This window comes from Oenanthe melanoleuca, chromosome 4 (assembly GCF_029582105.1).
Source record: "Oenanthe melanoleuca isolate GR-GAL-2019-014 chromosome 4, OMel1.0, whole genome shotgun sequence".
Lineage (NCBI taxonomy): Eukaryota > Metazoa > Chordata > Aves > Passeriformes > Muscicapidae > Oenanthe > Oenanthe melanoleuca.
In genome coordinates this window covers 14,237,434-14,256,751 of record NC_079337.1, presented here as the reverse complement: position 1 = coordinate 14,256,751, position 19,318 = coordinate 14,237,434, and the positions used below count along the sequence as shown (strand labels likewise).

Sequence of the window (19,318 nt, the reverse complement as noted above, 5' to 3'; positions counted from 1 at the left end):
TTGGCCAAAACCTTTAATAGGCTTTAGGGACCCTCTAACAAGGCTTTCAGGTAGTTCATGTTTACTTCTCAAAATAGATCAGTGTTCCTGCCCGTTTGTATCTCTCTTTGTCCTTCAGCAGAAACTTAAAAAGAAAGTGAAATATTTGGTCTATGTGGAGTATATGCATGCATCCACAGATTTTATGTAGTTAGTGGGTAAAACATGCATATGTGGGGACACGCACACTCTTTTTCAACATGAGTGGGCACTGTAAGAAGCACATCCTTCCTGAAGGCTGACAGACATAAAGTGCAGAGAGACAGGTATGTAATGGCACTTGCCAGTGCTTCTCATTTCCTTAGGATCAGCTTGCCTTCATTTGAGGCAGCATGGACAAGTCAAATCCAGGCAGCTGCCTGTTCTGCCATTCCCTTGGAGTGTTCATGTTTCCTGATGAGGCATCAGGTTATTGCCAGTTATGATTCTCAATTGCAAGTGGATGAAGTTGCTTTATAAGATTAGTCACTGTTCCCCCTGCATAAATCTTTGTAAAGGTTTGCACACCTAATAGGAGGATAATATATCACAGCATTTTAAATTGTATATGCGTGCATATAAAAGTATAAATCTCACTCATTGTACTACCATGTCTGAGAGGCTCTCTGTCTGAGAGCAAAATTTCTTTTTTTCTTCTGTTACAGAAGAGTGAAGAAAATGCAGTACTATTTGAATAAGACTTGGTATTTACTATTGTGCTTGAATTAGCATTTATTTCAACTTAGAGGAAAGCAGATCACGAATCTCTCACCTTATGCTTTGGTCCTAGAGACATAGATTTTCTTGTGTGTACGGTTCTTGACAGCTGAAATATGGGCCTCTGTTCCATCTTGTCTGTTTTTCAGACTAGAAAAATTCAGACTTTCACAATAATAATTAGTCATCACTTGTGTGAATAATAGCTTTACTCCCAGACAGGTGAGTTCACAGATAAGATATCCATGGTGTCATCTATCTGCAGACCTTGTAATGTTTTGTTCTTTATGCCATCTCTCTCTCTTTTTTTGTTTTTTTTTCCTCTCTCTCTCACAAATGAACCCTAGAAATCACAACTGTCTGAGAAGGCAACACTTTTTTTTTTTTTTTTTTTTTTTTTTCCTTCTGCAACTCCTGGGTGTCTGTGATGTTGCCTGTATTGCAGAGCATATGTAACTGCTCTAGGAAATCTAAATTTTCCAGGAGCTGGGAATATTACTTTTTTGAGTATCAAGGACTGAAGACTTGATGCATAATAGACCCTCCAGATGATCTATCTCCATCAGTAATAATTTGGACTCATCAACTCATCAACTATTTTCACTAAGGCAGAGAAAAATGTGTGTGAGGATGTCGTTCAGTTTAGGGCATTGGGAAGAAAACCATTGGAGTATTTTTAAGAACTGAGTAGCTGCAGAGGATGCTGTCTGGGTAGTAACTTTTAAATTGATCAGATTTTTTTTTTTTTTTTCCAATTTTCATAGCAAACCCACAGAAACATGCAAGTGCAGTTTCATAGAAATATGGTGAGTGATCCATATGGAAGTTTGTTAGCTCTCAAATTAAATGTGTGGTAAACCAAAAAAATCTTGGTGGTGTAGCAGTGCAGGTTCTTTACCTCTATACACCTGAGGTAAAGCCCTGCTGGAGGAATCAGATGCAGGTAGATGTAATTCAAGCTTGATTCTGTTATTATGTCCATTATCGAGTATTATTTCCCTTCCAGGCAGGACATGAGTTAGCTGTTAGCATGAACTGTCCTCTGAATACCAGGATTTTTTTCTGGTTGAGTACACAAGTCAGCAGCTCTCTTTCTTCTCGTGGGTATGTAGGGTGCTGCTTTCCAATGAAGAACACAAACCTTATTTCTGAATCCAATGTGTTTTTCACAGGTACCATACAATAGGTCATTTTTAGCTGTGGAAAAGCTGCTTCGATATGTCATAGTAGTATATCTTTTACACTAATTTATTTTTCCAAAATGTCTGATAGTCAAATATATGAGGCTCACAGATTGTTTTGCTCACATCCACCTTTCTCCCATGAAAGAAAGAAATCTCAAAACCCAAGTGAACTGTGGAATTTACTCACCTTAACAGCATAAAAAGCCATTTGTGGAAGGATTGGAAGTAAATATGTAGGATTAAAGTCAGGCTTTGAAAGAACATATGGTAGGGTCAGTCTTTATACTTCTTAAGAGTATGTTGACTTCTACATTATTTACAAATATGCTGCAAACCCAGTACCCTTCTTTATGACTAAGGTGGGTGGGTGCTAATAATTCCCTTCTCCCCCTCAGTATTGTAGCACATTAACTTATTATTTTTGTACCTATCTGAAGGACTTTTGAGTGCCACATCTAAGAAAACAGAGAACTCAGTCACTTGGCTTAATTTTTTGCTGATCCAGTTGTGCTGCCTTAATGACACTGATTATTGCATTACTGCAAGGGGACTGCCTTACCAAGAAGAGGCATTTTTAAAGGAAGATACATTCTCTGTTACTGAGACTGAAAGGATTCTGACAGAATCCGAGCCCCTTGGTATTAAGAATTTCTCTGATGCAGTAAAAGCTATCACTTCATTACCATAGAGAGGCCTTAAGCTAAGCTTTTAAAAACCTACTCTAAGTTGATCCATTAGTGAAACTTATAGGTAGAGTCACCAAACTGCTGATCGGTGGCATTTTATATCTTGGTGTTAAATATTTGAGCATTACCCTTCTCAAACATTGGGAACTGATTATGAATAGCATTACAATATAATTATAAAATAATGTACTGAATGAAAAAGCAGTTACTGTACTAAGTAATTAATTATCACTGCTTCCTTCACTTGCTCACCAGAGCCCCAGTGTTTCATTTGTAGTTAGCTTTAGAATGTCACAGATGGTGGGAAGCAGTACTTACTGACTTAGAATAATGCTTTCTAGTGGCTCTATGACATTTAAATCAGGTGCCTGCTACTATTTCTGCTCCCCTGACAAAAGCTTTCATTCCCTCTTCAGCTGTGCTGAGAGCTGTGAGTGAGTAAGGACAGACTTCAGTCATGACCTTTTCACAGTATGTGAGGAATGCATGGCTCTGGCATGCAACAATGGAATAACTGCTGGACTAAAGCTGGAGGTGCCATTCTTAGTGCCTTTTGTCTGACAGACAGCACATCATCCTCCATCCTGTAGTAAGATGCCTTCTTGCTTCTGGTTATTTCAGGTCATTAGAAGGGTTTAATTTGTTATGTGTGAATGAGGGTGTTACTGGCTCCTGTGCTGTTTAAAAAGTGTCACTATTGCCAAGCTGCTTTGTAGTCCTGAAATTTCTTTTTTTTTTTCTTGAAACTTGCCTTAGTCACAGGTCTTCTGCTCCTACTTAGCAATTAAAATGAAAGTTGCAAGTATGAGAAATGCATCAAGGAGACGTGCCCTCTCCGAGGTGGAGCAGATCAACAGCAAAATAAGGGAGTTGCCCAAGAATCTTACACTGACAATTAGACAAAGAGAGGGATTCAAGAGTCATGCTACGATTTATGTGGATTAAGCTTACTTTGTAGTGATAATTATATACTCTTCTGAATAAAATTTTAATATCAAATGTGAAACATCAGCTACCTCATGTATAAAAAAGCATTCTGCAGTTGCCTAGAAAACATGACTTTCATGATCATTATATACAATTTGGACTGGCTTTACTAGTTTGCTTAATACAAAGCTTCAGATAAACAAGTTTATCTGGTTCTGGTGATGGAGACAGAAGAGCAAAGGAGGGAGTCAACACTAACCTTTGCTTGTCTTCCATTGTGTGTTCAGGCCAATGCCAAAAGCTGTTTTCTTCCACCTTCCAGGAAAGAAACTTTTTTTTCACTTTTTGAGTAAAATAAACACTGCTTGTCCTGGAGGTGCGGGCCAGGATTCTCAGTATGTCACATTCTTCTGTCTTCCAGATATGGGAATATAATACTGATTTAAGGCTTGGGGAGGAGAAATGCTAACATCTCATCTGTTCATCTATGTATGCTCAAATAAAAGGCCAAGATTTATACTTCTGGGAGTGTTTTCATGTTGTATTTTCTCACAAATTTGAGCTAGTTTCTGTTCCTTACTTAGAAGGTCTGAGTTCAAGCAGCAAGTTATCAGTTTCAAGAGGAAATGCAGTTTCAAAGAAATATTCTTGGTATAGGTTGAGGATTTGCCCAGCAGCATGAGATTTTTGTTTTGCTGACATTTCATCCTGTCTGCCTGTGGGGGAGAAAGAGAACATGGAAAGAAAATATGTGAGTGGAAGAAGCTAATCTATTCCATAACAGGAGGAGGAGAGAAATACTTGGGTGGTAATTCTAATCTCTGCTGACCTCTAAAATGAAAGAGAAGGAATAGCGCTAAGATAATAATATTATCAGGTTGTGGGTTGAATGCAAAGCACTGAGAGTGTGGGGTTTTTCACAAAAATTTGGGCTAATCTGATTTCTGGCAGCTCTTTAAATACTTTGAAAAAGAGGGAGGAAATGGAATTTCGGTCTTGTTGAGCTGTATCTCCCCTCTTTGTATCTATAGGAGAAATGAAAAAAGTGGATGTGACACAAGGTTTTGTTTCCTTGTCTTTCAGGACAATAATTGAGAATAATGTGCAGTAATTTACTTAAGAGCAGGACTCTAAAAGAAAAAACAATTCTTTAAGCACAGTTGATTAGCTTGTGTACTTGACTTGATTGCATGCTTGGCTTAACTATTTGCAAATAATGCCTTATTTTCTGGATAGTTTATGCAAATTGGACCTGCAGCTATAGGAAAACCACATTTTATGTGTGGATTTGAAAATAAGGTTTCAAAAGCTACTGAAGTACAAGCTTTCTAACTTGGCTCCAGGGTTCTGCACTTCAGCCCAGTTTCAGCAGCAGTGTATTGGGGATAAACTAATTGGTATATATAGTCCATATCTTGTTTGGGGGTGTAAGATGTGGGCCAATGTAAATAAATAGGATAGATGCCAGGATTCTGAAATTACAGGGCATGGTAATGGTTTAAGGTGCTCGGGTTCTGAAATGGGAAAAACCAGACTTTCAAAACTGTTCAGGTCCAGCCCCATTCAGTGTCTCTGAGATTTGTGCCTGTCGAGTGCTCTTAGAAAGCACTTCATGCTCAGGGAGTGCTGAATGAAAGTGTCAGTGTTTATTTTCAGGCAGCTAATCATGCCATAAGAAAGGTGAATTTTAAGAGGTTCTGAGAACTGTCCTGTTAAATGTATTCTTGCCTCCAGGCATTTGTATCTCCAGGGGAGGGGCCAAGAAGGGGCTCTTGGCTCATCTGCTAAGAGAAAAGTCTCCTTAGAACCTGCCACCTTTTGCCTAAGTGTCCCTGTGGAGCAAGAGGGCAATACTGCTCATATTCAGGGCAGTTAAGGTCAGCTAACAGTGTTTTGTATAGGACAAATAAGATGGGGTTTTTTTCCACTGAAAGTATTTTGTATATATAAAGAGCTTTCTTGCTGTCTCTTCTTTATTTTAAATTTTGTCAAAGGATAAAAATTAATATGAGAATATTTTATGTGATTTTCAAGAAATTCTAACAGTGTTGTAGATTTTTTTGTTGTTTCTTGCACATCTAAAAACACCTGCAGAGTGTATGCCTGGAGCAGCTGCTTTTCATATTTCTTGGCATCATATTCTTATGAAATACCAAGTGTGAGGTGGTGCAGGCATTTCAGTTAGCTGATGTTAAAGCACAGCTTTTGACCAAAATTTTTTGTTCTGAAGTTAAAACATTGGGGAAAAATGTTGATGCACAAGGTAAGGAAAAAAGCAAGGGATATGTTACAAAAACCAAAACACCAAGTTGTCAAGCATCAGTTAAGTGGGAGCAATTTAGCTTTTTGACTTTCTGTCTGTTTTTAGGAACTTTTTGACAAAAATGACTGTATTACAGTCTTTAATAATCACATTATGGCAATAGCCTATTTTGAACTGAGTTGAATAACAAGTTATTTTGGCTGGCAGCAGGCCAATAAAATTTGGAAAGGATAGCCTTTAAAATTTTCCGAATTCTTCTTTGCTGTTGGAGTCCTTTGATTTCAAGTTTAAAATTTAAAATGTATGAGGAAAAATGGTGGTGGTTGGGGGAAATGAGAATTCAGAGCATTTAATTTCTGCATACATGAGCAATTAAAAAGTGGGGTGGTGTGAAGACTTTGTAAGTGGTAGGGAAGAAGTGTATATCTTACAAACAGTCATGTTGACAGAATTACTGAGTGTGATGGGCTGCTCCTGTTGTGCTTTCCATCTTACCTGGGCCAGAGCAAGTGGAAGGCTGCCTCATGGGGTTGGCACTGTCTGGATGTTCCATAGGTGGTGTGCTTTTAACGTGTGTTGCTGGGACTTTAAATGAGACTTTTTAAAGCCAGGAGGTCACTGAGCTTGTTTTCAGGCAAGAGGCAGAGCCCCATCCCACTCACTGGGGAGTGTGTGAGCTGTCTGTCTGGAGGGAGGAGCTGGCAGCTGGTCCTCATGAGATAGACAGGCTCTTTTCAAAAAGTGTCTGAAATATGGGAGAGGCTTCTGGCTTAGGCAACATCTCACCCCGTGACTGTGCTGCCTGCATGGCTTAGGGCCGAATGGTGCCGAGAAATTGCACTCAGAGCTTGTTAATACAAATGATTTACACCTGAATTTACTCTCTTGTCCTGGAGCATAAAAGCTGCCTTCATAGCATGCAACTCCCTTCCTGTGGAAATGGTATTCCTGTGTGGTCTAGGAGTAAATTCTGCCCCAGAACAAGCAGTCTGTCAGGCTCATGTCAATGCACCTCCAATGCTAACTATTTTAATTTTTCTGCCTTCCTACACTGTGTTGTGCTCTCTGCTGTGTAAATCTCCCTGTGTGGACATGCTGTGGCTGTGATCTCATGTGAATTTTGGGTGTATGGGTAATCCATGTCTTAGCAGCTCTTGTGGGGTTCATACCACCTAACCCTGAGACTTACCTACCCCAATTCCATCTCTGTGTGGCATCATATTAAGATGCCATCATAACTCTGTCCCAAGGAAGGGGGAAGTGAACTCTTCCTTGGAAGGTACACCTTTCAATGTTCTGTCCATTCTTATTACAAGGAGTGAAAGGAGCAGGGCACAGATTCCAGATCTTGCTTTTCTTAGATAAAGAGGAGACAGGGAGAGGACTTGTTGCAAGAAAAATAGCTTGGCATGAACTAAGAGTCCATAGATAACTTTACCAGTGCATCTAGATTTCTTTGCTGGTCAGCCTGGAGCACTGAAAAACTCAGGGACTTCCAGGAGCATGGTTTTGATAAGGTGTCCTACAAAAATTTTTAATATTTTTGTCCTAGAAAAATTACTCAATATAGTCCTTACGTTGCAATTTATCATAATGTTCAGGTATTGCATAGAACCAAGAGCTGTTGTATGTATTGAGCATTTAGGTTTCTGTACTCACAAAGGACCACACACTATTGAGGGTTCCCAGAACCTAAGGAGACAGAATTTGGAGGAATTGTGCATTGCAAACTTCAGCATTCCTACAAATATCTTCTTGTGAAAAACACCTGAGACAAACTAACTGATGGAGGAGAAATATGTATTGAACCAGGCACTTCCAATGTCAGTTCCAAATTGGTGCCTGGCTGATGACAGGTGGGCTGTACAGATGGAGAAACCTGGCACTGCATTTTCCTGCCAACAGCTTCACCCCAGCTTCCCTCAGTCAGTTCCTTGGTGCTAGAGAATCATTTTCTGGGAGGTTCTTTAATCCTCATAACCAGTGTGTTGGTCTGCCCATTGCTGAAACAGACAAGCACTGTAATTTGAGGGAAAAAAGTTACTGAAACAGATCTAGTTCAATGAGAATTCCACTCAAATCCCAGCTTTTGGCATTTTGCATGTGACTGTGCTTGTAATGACTGGTTATGTGATGCATTTTGCTTGGGCTTTCAAAATCACTTTGAAATAGTTTGGTTTTGTTGTGTGTTTGATTTTTATTTGTCAAGCTCCTGCTATCTGTAAAATGCAAGCAGATCTTGTTGCTTGCACTGCTACAGCTGAGGGCTGGGTGTGTATATTCATACTGCTGCTTACTGTGATCAAGAAATTTGCTGTAGGATTCTTTTACTGTGGATGTAATGTGTTTGGAAGTTTCAGCAGACCTGCTCATGGCCTCTGTTGTGTTGTTAAATAGGGAATTGGCTTAAATCTGCTACAGAACAGTCCACACTATTTAATCACAGCTGAAAAGATGCAGCATTTTACAGAATGGGGAAAAGGGGAGTGGCAGAGAAGGATTTGGGGTGGGGGAGAGGCGATTGCTGTTCTTATGCTTGGCATTCTCCTTTAGAATATTTGTCAGAGAAAGTTGTCATTTGCAGTTCATGTATTTTTAGTCCCTCAGAGAAGATGAGATCTTTTAATCTGAATAATCCAGACAGCTTGATTCTAGATTTACCTACTGAAATTTGAAACAGTGGCATGAAATCACAAAATTTCCTGGAACAGTGAGACCAGACACTCACTCTTTGCCTCGTGTATGTGAATCTCATGCTGACTGAAAGCATAATTTTCTCTGGTTTTCCATCCATTTATTGCAAGTCTGCATTGGTCCCTACCTTTCCATTTTTCATGGTTTATTTATTTTTCTCTTTGGGAATTCAGATTTCATCTTTCTTTTAAATGTGATCTGAGTCTGCTTTCCCTTCCATTGTCTTTTGATTATGACTTTTGGACATTAATTGCTGAAAATATATCTGGCTTAGTAAACATGCACAGTGATTGACTGCTACAAACTGGCAAGTTGTAAAATAAGGAAAAATAAGCTGTGCTGAAAGGCAGCCAGCAATATGTAATTTTTCAGTAGGAGTATGGAATTCTAGGTGGAAAGGCTAGTATTTTATTGAGTGTTGTCAAACCCTGTGTTTTCAGTTAGAAACAACCTTTTATTTTGACATTGTATGTGCATAAGCCTGATTATCTGTAATTAACACATGGAAGGCATAAAGCTGCCTAGACAGTTGGGAAGCTACATATAGCCTGTCCCTCTTTAAATTTGTTATGTTAGTATCCCTACACCTGAGCCAGGATTGTATGGTGTGATGGGGAGGCTCTGGGTAGGTGATTGAAAGGAAGGGGGAGGAGCTTCCAGCAGTGCCATTGGGTCACCTGAAACTGGGGACATCAGTCTCCAGACCATAAGCAGTGCTTGTGGAACTGTATTTTCTGTTCCCAGCAGCAGCTTTGCAGCCTTTGAGACATAACAAACTTACCAGTGATGACTGACAGGACTCCCTAGCCTCTTACTACAGCTCACTGCTCAAGATTTTTTTCTCTGGGCTTTGGAGAGAAGCACAGAGAGGCCACTGCAGCTGCATCCTAGTCAGAAATATAAATTGGCATGAGTGCTCAATCTGAGAGCATTCCATAAAAAGCTGGAGTAATTAAGCAGACACATGGTTTATTTGTTTCTGAGTTTATTGAAATGATGAAGCTTTGCTTTGCCAGAATATTTAGGGATGCATTCTTCACTTTTCTAATGGTTTTGGACAACAGAATAGTATATTGCAGTGTGATGAAAATGATTTCACTCTTTCAAAAAATACTGAAGCATAATCTTGTTTATCTGGAGAAAGAAATCTTTGTTTTCTGGGGATTTGTTAATAGCTGATTTATTTTAATAAACCTGTAACTAATGATCAATATGTCAACTTTATACACACAGCAATCTCTTGCCCATAGCATATGGATTAATGCCAGCTTGTTGAATTTAAGGAAGTAGAGCCTTCAATACTAATATGAATCATTATTTTCTTAACCTGAGTTTTTCTGGAGTAGGTGCTCAAAATTCTTTATCGTCATAGGGAACATTTTGTGTTATTTATATTTGATGGGTTCTGTTAATGCTGGAGATTTTTGTGGCCAAGGGCTGGACATGGGCTATTACCACTAGAATACTGCATGCATGAAGAAAAGATGTTATTTGGTCTTACATCAGTCTGTTTATTTCCCAGGTAACATGCATGTGTCACTAGCAGAGGCTCTGGAGGTTCGGGGGGGACCACTGCAAGAAGAAGAAATATGGGCTATATTGAATCAAAGTGCAGAGAGCCTTCAAGAACTATTCAGAAAAGGTAAGCATTTTTTAAGACTGATAAATACAGAACTGGAAACATCTTGGTTATATTAACTTGCCGTATAAGTAAATTATCCTTCCTAGGCTCTAAACCCAAACAATACCTTGCTCCTAGGTTGTCTCTGGGTAAATGCCTCTCTGCACCCCAGCCCAAAGGTTTCTTTCAACCATCACTTCATGTTCTGCCAGAACTTCTGGTACATCCCATTGTTGTGGTGATAACTTCAGTTGTTTTAGACCCATTGATGTGAGATGGAAACATAGGAAAAAAGTGATGAACAAGACCCTTGGAACACTTTGGTACAGAAGGGGACATAGAAATGGGTACAGTACTGTGCAGTCATGACCAGTGTGCTCTGAAGAGATTTTGTCTCAAAGGTGAAAACCAGAAAACTTCACCAGAGGGCTAGATATGATTCCCCAAAATGCAAGTGGCAACACCCACACAGGTACTGAGAGGAATGTGGTGTTGTCTTGTACTTCAAAGGAGTAGAAGTATTTCTTCTCCCTCCCACCTCAGTAGGTTCCAAGCTCAGTATCTGCAGTACTGATAATAATAGACCTTTTAGCACTAGGTCTGAATATGGAACTTTCCCCCCTCCTTATGTTTTCCTTCCTTTTCATTGAAAATCTGCAAATCCTTAAGGATCTTCCTTCCCTTTCTTGCTTTTTTTAATAGCAATAAATGCTTAACCCACATATTGAACTTCTTTACCATCTTATACTTTATCTGAAAATAAATTAATGTTCCCATGATGCATCCTAGTATTTCAACACCTTAGTGGGGGGTCATTCCCTTATATCTAAGTATGCATACCTAGGCTTACTCAGTTTTATTAATGAAAAATCAAAGGCTCACACTTAGAAAATAGTCATTGTTTTGCCACATTACTATGCAAGGGGCACATCTTCCTATTTGGGGCAAAGTATTTCGTATTTTTTGCAAGTATTTGATTTAGAATTTTATCAAAATTCAACATTTAAGTTGTTTTGGGCTGTTTTTTTAAAGAGTTGGTTTAGACAATCTATTGAGTCAGACACTGGCTCTGTCTTGTTCATTGCACAGCCTCTGAGAGTGGTCTCCTCACAGGCTCCAGAGAAGGCAGATGTGGGCAGAAACTGCTATATGGTGCCTGATTTCTGATCATGCTTGTTTTAGCTTTACAAATATGACTTTTATTAACTTCTCTGACATATTTTTTGCCAGGTGAATTATAGATATTTTTGGCATACCATTCAAATTTACCTCCTTCCCTTTACCAGTGCTCTCACAGCCCATGTGAGCTTTCCCTGTTAGGGATGCTGAGTTTCTTGCAGTTTGACCAAGTGACCTGTCCTGCTGCTTCTCATATTGCAAGAAAAGGAAAGCTGGCATCTGTTTTCCACTCTTTCACTCTTTGTTGTCTCTTGTAGACATTCAAGAGATTGTTAAGACCTTCACTTAGGAAGGATCTTGAATGATTAGAGGCTTACTCTTGTAGACTTTACAGGGATTGACACATGGAGCTCCATCTTCTAATCCACCTGCAAGATCACAATTGTATGACTACATAGTGAAATCACTTAAAGCTTTATCCTGGGTCTAAATTTTTTTTCCAAAGGGAGTCTCCACAGAAAATAAGAGCTCACCCTTTTTGTCCTGAGAGTAGAGCAGAAAAGTTATCATAATCTCTCTGTGAAGACTGCATGGGAGCATCACACACAGTCAGTCCACCTTCAGAAGAACAAGTACTGAAAGATTAGAGCACAAAACAGAAATCTGCCCCAGGACTTGTGATATATGTTTTTAAGGCAGGGATATGCTTGCCAGCCAAGACTGGCTAAGGTGGCAGGAGCTTCTGATCTTACTTCCTATCCATGAAGACTAAAACATAAATTCAGATAAAATCAGTGCCAGAAGAATCTGTCTCTTTTTTGGAGATGAAGCTGTTTTATTGAGTTGTTTTTCTGCTAGTTCAGCAGACTGTTTTCAGTTGCATGCTATTAATTAACCTGGATATAGCCTTTGGTAAAACACACTTCAAGAGACACTCAAATGAAAGAGCTTTTCTGTGTAGCTAAGGTTGATAAACGTAATCTAATTCCTCCCAGCAAGTTGGATAACTAGACAGTCTTTAATGAAGGTTGTCTTCACTAAGGAAGCAATCTAGAAACCCTTTTTGTCATCTTGAATATCAGTTTCTGTGCTGGCTTATGAAGGTGGTGTTGACATGCAGGAACAGAAAATGTGGAGGTTCCTGTAGGCTTGTCTGACTCAATATTGTTCTTTATTTGTGGAAGATTTGTAGCAAACAAGAGATCCTAAAGAAATCTTGTTTTCCTTGGTCAAATTTCAGGCCCATTTCTTCCATGCATATGGCATGGAAGAGCTATTTTAAGGCAGAGGGTGAGTTTCCAAAATTTTTCTGAACTGACTGATCGCTCCTGGGCAGAGGGTGATAGCATAAACTTTTAGCTTCTACAAGATCACAGCATGTTCAGCTTTGACCAGTTCTCAAAAGTGCTCTTCCTCCCTGTACAGAGTCCTGGAGTCCCTGAACATGCTGTTCTTCAACAAAATATAAGCTTTGCTGAGTGTTTTGTACATTGTTTCTTCAAAAAAATTAAATTAGGCATACTGTTCAACAGTCTGTGCTCCAGCTGTTTTGAAATGAGGGGTATAAAAAAGGCCTTGGAAATAGCCAGCTCTTAAATTGCCATCTGTTGGCAGCCTCCTCACACCAGCCCAGGTGCCACAGACGCTTAAAGGAATTGCCATCCCAAGTAATTGTTTATGTATGAGATCCTGGTAGAGTTTTGGTAGTTTGTTCAAAGTTAGGAATCTTGCTATCACTCTGTCAGCTGAGAACCTGTTCTTCAATTAGTTTCTTACTTAAGCTAGTTTCTGGAAATTAGAAAAAATGTCCAAAACAAGGTTTTGTTACAAATTTGATGACTTCTTGATATATAAAAGTTGTGCATGTCTTTTAGTGAGTCTATCTTCTTATCCATCAGAGCACTGAATAAAAGAAGCACAGCATGAAAATCCATTGCCTTTATGGTTAATTGCATATCACATCATACCTGATTCAGCAACAGATACAGAAATGTGCATATTTTTATCCCTCTTTGTATTTATGGTTCTAATAGATGTTGAGCTCCTTAAAAATACTTCCCAAATTTATTTCTATCGTTATAAAAAATGAAAGCTTAGATTGAATTGCCCAGTTGCTAATCACTAATTTAGAAGATCAGACCCTGGTAGCTGTCTTGTCAGCACATTATAAGCTGTTAAATGTAGGAGAAAGACAATCTAGGACTCAGTTGCAGATCTGACATCAGTTGCACTGGTGATGTTGAGATTAATCTGGAGATTTGAAAAGGCCGATACCAGACCTGCCCTTCTCTTACATCTGTTTAATTATCTGCAATAACTATTTTGTTGTTGAAAGGGTGTATCAGCTGTTTCAGACATGCTGTATCTTGCACTCAGAACTCCATGAGGTCAAAGGAACAAGTCTTTGAAGTAATCTCAAATGTGAGTGTATAAGCATAAGGAGAATGCTGTGCTCGTTGCTGCTGAGAATTATAAAACAGGCGTCCCTCTAATTTACTAGGTTTGACTGGAAAAGATTTATCTAAACTTGAAAGTGGGAAAGCCTTCATCTGTCACTTAGGCCACTCCTGTTCTAAAGTGTTCAGGATTCTGGAAATAATTGGACCTTAAGTTTGGAGACATAGATCTAAATGAAGTGGGGAGAGAAGGAGGAAAGTGAGTCTGATATTAAAAAGACAGGTTGAGCAAATAAAGGGAGTCTTTGCAAGTTGAATGTCTTGCAAATTTACATATGGGAAATGATTTATGTAAAGAAAAGTAATATCATCTGAAAGCGGATGTGAAGAAGGAAGATTATGGTTTTCAGGGACCTGTAAATCTTGTTGACAGTCAATCTACTGTGGTTGCTTTGCTTGAGTAAGTGTCATGAAAAGAGGGAAGGCAAAGTGTGAAATGCTTTGATGGGAACTAGTGGCGAGTCAAAAGCAGTCATAGACCTAGTTGGGATGCAATGGATTGGTTTGGTTGACAAGAGAAAAAATGCAATAGGAGGGGTAAAACCCCACATCCTCATTTCCTAGCTTGTCCTTGTGGGCAGGTGATAAATGATTGCTTTTACCCTTTGCCAGTAACTGTTAGGGAATGATTTTCTTTTTTCATCATAAGGTTTGATCTTTTGGTTGCTGAGCAGGAGAGAGATTGGGCTTTTATAATTTTACTGGAGTTTTAAACATTTTTTAGTTTCTATTCCTCATCCTTTCCTCCTCCTCTACCCACCCTACTCACACCAGAGAGGCTCAGTGACTACTTGCACTCCATGCAGAGCTCTGCTGAATTTAGTCAGCACAACAGTGAAGTGTGGTGTTTGATTGTGGGGCACCTCAGGAACAGAAATTGATCTCAGAAACCAATTGTTCACTCTGTTTTTTGCTCCAGTATCCTCAGGAAAGAGTGCATCTCAGTTTTCCAAGGGGCTCAGTATCCCATCAGAGCTCTCCTGTCCCTTTGTGCCGAAGGCAGAGGGAGCAGAGACACTGCAGTGCTGCTTGCCCTGCACACCAGGCATGCAGGGACATGCTGCCCAGCCCAAGGAGGAGAGAGAGGATTTACAGCAGAAGTGGTCCCATGTGCTGGCCTGAGCATACACATTTTCAGTTTTCTTTGCTCTAAGAGAAATCTTACTTGCCTCAGTGAGGGCTATGGAGGAAAGCAAAGATGTGTGTTGAAAATCTTGTGTATATTTTTGGGCTGTTCTGTGCTTTTTAGAGATTTGTGTATGTGTGTGTTCTTTGCTAATGGCTGTGGCCTAAGAGAGAAGTGGGGAGAAAAAGATCCTGAAGGACTGACTTGAATTATGACTGTAGCTAGGGAATTCAAAATTACCTGCCATCAATATTGTAAAGTAGATCCATTTCAAATATTTATCTTCATGTCTCTTGGAATGTGGTGGGTCTTTTTTTATCTCAGGCTATTTGTATGATGTTAAAGCACATAAAGGTTTTTTTTTTCCTCTCTCATTTGTTTGGCAGAGGCTCTGTAGCTGAAGATTATTTCTGTTTTTATTGTGTTTAAAGCCAATTCACTCTCTCACTTTAAGTAAGGCCATGCAATTTATCTCTGTCTTGGCACTTCTTGAAATGCTGTGCTCTCACAAGTGTTTTGTTACTGAGTTGCATAGTTCTGGAGTTAACTCAGAAGGCTGGCAGCTCTAGCACAGTTGAAAGCCCATTGGATAGAAAATTGACCAGCAGCCATATCCTGAATTCCAGTGCCTTTAGAAAAAGTGGTTTGAAACTTTTTTTTTTTTTTTTTTTTGGTAATTTTCCTCATTATTTTCAGAATAATGCTCTTGTAAATTATTCTGAGAGCCTAAACAGATGATGACATGAATATTATCACTGGAAAATAGTTTCTTTTGCTTTCCTATAGTTGCTGGCTATTTGATACATTGCATCTTTGCTACTTTTTTATCCATGGTATAAACACATTAGTGTTACAAAAAAGTATTTCCTTAAGTATATCTCCCTGGTTGGAGCTTTGAGATTACTTATTTTGGTTTATGTTGCATGCCTTAAGAAAGGAACTGGAGAATTAATTGTTTTATCTTCATCCTTCATAACATGAGATTAGATTCCCTGGAGTTGTGATGTAGGCACTGTGATCTGCTGTATTAGTTATGAGCTGCTGAAAAAGGAAGCTGAGAAAATGTCAGTGAAAGGAGCCTGGCAAAATCAGTCTTTTTTTTCTAAATTTATGTTTATCACATTAATTTTACATTGCTTGAGGTCATGAAGATTCTCGAGTGGAGATGGATCAATAAATTCAGACATCTGTAGGCAACAAATGCTCTAAAGTTTGTTGAAATTAATTTTGTGAACACTTCCGACTAATTGGGGGTTTTTAAAATTAAGTCAATTTTTTGTCTATTTCAGAATATGAGGGGTTTTTATGTATTTTATGTATTTGTTACACAAAATGTTAAATTAAGATTAAAGCTTCTACATTTCTTAAGGTTCCTGAGCTGGGACTCATAAGGTGAAATCTTAAAATATTATAGAATGTTGCTTGTTTAGGGTTTTTATATCAGTGATGAATACACACAGAAGTGGTGCAGAATCCAAAGGCCAACTAAGGTAGTCTTCCTAAAAATGTTTTTGGAAGCTTTGCTATATAATGTAGTATTTTCCTGTTACATATAACAGGAATGGCCTGTCCATCTTTGTTTCTTTTTTCGACATCTGAACTTGCTGCCACAACACTGAACAGCATTTGTTCTGTTTGTTTCAGAGGAAATGGGGTTAGAAAATTGAAGGACTTAACTTGGGAGATCCTTTTACACCTGATACCCGCAAGCAGTAATTTAATACATTTCCTAGGAGATTAGAAATATTCTAGATTACAAGATAGTTCAGCAGTCTAGGAACCAGGACTGTAGGAATATCCTGAGCTGGAGAGTGGAAAATGTTAGTGGTGGTGTTAATGGAGGAAATTATTATTCTGCTGTTTTTGCTTACTCTGTCAAGGGAAAAGGATATATCATTTAAATGTGTATTTCCTCAGATCTTTGATATATTGTGTAGCAGAAGACAGAGCTATTGCCTTTTTGCCTATGTAAAAATAGAAATTAACTTTTATTTTTGCTTAGTAAAACTTCATGCCTCCTTCAGTGATACTGAGTTGATTCATGTCTGAGGTGTAGAAAAAACATTCTGACTTAAGGAAATGGTCTTTTTAAAATTAGAGTTAGTTCGACAGCAGTATTATCAGACATCAAAAACCTAGCTGGCAAATTGCATATCTTGGTTGCTTTTGGTTTTGCAGTTTCAGTGCTTGTTTTGAAATTTTCAGGTATTTGTAGTATTTTTTTCACTTTAGATTAATAAGGACTTCTGTGCCCCAAAACTGTTCTGTTTTGTCTCTTTCTATTAGCCACTCCAGTATTTTCCTTCTCCACTAACTTTGTCTATCTTCCAAACATTTGTGCTGCAGTAGTGATATGTTAGGATAGAAGCAAACTCCATTCCTATTGTAGGAATTAGCATTAATGACATGTGCACTGCAGAAAGGGAACATTTTAACTGTCAGCTGTAACATAAATGAAATAACTTCAGAACAGGAAATTGTGAATGTTTTAGCAAGCTCTTCCCGAGCTTGCTCGTATGAATAATAGCAAAGAATAGTCATAAAAGATAGGTGTTACTCCCCAGTGTGATTAAAATTGAGGTTGTTGTTGTGGTTATGAAACACCACAGGTGGAAAAGGAAGCATGAATCTATTCCACTAATAGTATGTAGGCTGATAATAAACTAACATCCAGCAAGGGCAAACAACATTGCTTCATTTTCAGGATGGTTTTGGTTTTTTTTTCCCTTTTCAATTACAGCTGATCCTAGTGCTCTGGGATTCATCGTTTCTCCATGGTCTCTCCTGTTGCTTCCATCTGGCAGTGTGTCATTTACTGATGAAAATGTGTCCCAACAAGACCTGCGAGCGTTCACAGCACCAGAGGTTCTGCAGAACCACTCGCTCTCATCCCTGTCAGATGTTGAAAAGGTACAGTGCCTCTTCCTTGCCAGACAGCTCTGGTGTTTTGCTGTTGGTCTCTTTAAACTGTTCTTTTTGTCTCCCCATAGTTTGTGACTAATATAATTTTTTTTGTGGGGGAGGGGAAGGGATGATCCTACTTTGTTTTTGCTGCTTATAGTGGAATAGTGATTATAGTTGTATGCAGTTGTGAGGAAGAGTCTCTAAAGCCCTGACCATGTACATACATACGTGGGCAATGGATGCACAGATTTTTTTCCCACTTCTCCTTTTTAACTCTTTCACAAGGGTAAATATTCAGACAGATAAGGTTTGTATATGTGGTCTCCTCCAGGTACATTCAAAATGATTCTCTTCTCAGCTTTATTCTTGACAAGAATTTGTTGTGAATGGTAACACTTTCCCCAGAAAACCATTCCCTTGGCTAAATCAAAGATATTTAGCAGTGGGAGTGAAAAGGAAGCTGAGCTATTTCTATCTCCTTGGCTTCCCTGGATTGATAATCCTTGGAGGGAAGCTAGCCACAGCCAGTGTTGTAATCTGGGAATAATTATGATATTTGGCAGTGTTCCTCCAGGAAGAACAGCTCTTACTCCAGAGGAAAGTGGTATTGGCATCGATTGCTGTTCTGTACACAAGGACTATTAAAACATTTGTTTCTGTGCTGGATATTTTGTTTTAGCAGCTTTTTGTATATAGTCAGTTTTTCAGGGGTATAGCACCAAATGCATACTGAAAATCCAGAGTTACTCCCAAGCCCTTTAGACATCCTTCTGCTCTGTATATTGTCAAAATTAATGGTAAAATAAAATATGTTTACAGTTTTGTCTGTGGCAAAGCTATAAACAATTAGAAATCTAGACTGAAAGTTTTAGAATAGAAGTAAAAATAACACCGACATCAATGAAAACTCAGGTTCAGTTATGTAGGATGCAGCTGCCAAGTCCTGTAGTCATACTGTTGGAATTGTTTATTTTCTTTCAAGGGGAACAACACTTTTGAAGACAGACAGTAATGTTACCTCTAGTGCCAGCTCTGAAGTTAATGTACAAGACCAGCCTTTAAAATGGCAGAAAAAATAGCTCTGAAGTGACAAATTTGTGACCTTTGTCAGAGCTGATTGCACTCTTTGTTCCGTGCCAGAATTCAATATGCCACTTTTTTTCTTCTTTAAATAAATGAAGGACTGTTACTATGAAAAACCATGCTGTGATGTTTCTTAATCTTTAGGAAGGAAACACTCAGAGGAATCTTTGTGGCCTGTAAATGCCAACACAGAGCAGATCAATGGGGGATGACCAAATGCTGGCACATGTACAGTGCTGATTAGTCCTCCAGTGCTGATTAGGGCTGTGTGACTTTCTTTCCTGGTGTCAGCACAACCTTGCTTGCTGCATGGAAGGTGATCCACTTAGTGACTTATGTGGAAGAAGGAAGCTCCCTCAAACATAGCTTAGTACAAAAACTGATGTCCTTCTATGACTGTATTAGTTGAAGTTTATATGGCTGATAAATAGTTTATATGTGCATCCTTTTTTTTTTTTTTTTTTTTCCCTTTGCATTCCTATTAAACTCTGTATCAGGTGGTACATTGGTTCTTTGTAGG

At 38.8% G+C, this 19,318-nt stretch overlaps 1 protein-coding gene across 1 annotated transcript in view; it reads left to right on the top strand.

The window, feature by feature from the left end:
- Window positions 1-19,318, top strand: part of PTPN13 (protein tyrosine phosphatase non-receptor type 13) — a 108,830-nt gene that overhangs the window by 14,636 nt on the left and 74,876 nt on the right. The window contains exons 2-3 of the mRNA XM_056490408.1: window positions 10,012-10,131; window positions 17,552-17,721. Of these exons, the coding sequence (XP_056346383.1) occupies window positions 10,017-10,131; window positions 17,552-17,721 (285 nt within the window). The 5' untranslated portion in view covers window positions 10,012-10,016. The remainder of the gene's footprint in view (window positions 1-10,011; window positions 10,132-17,551; window positions 17,722-19,318) is intronic.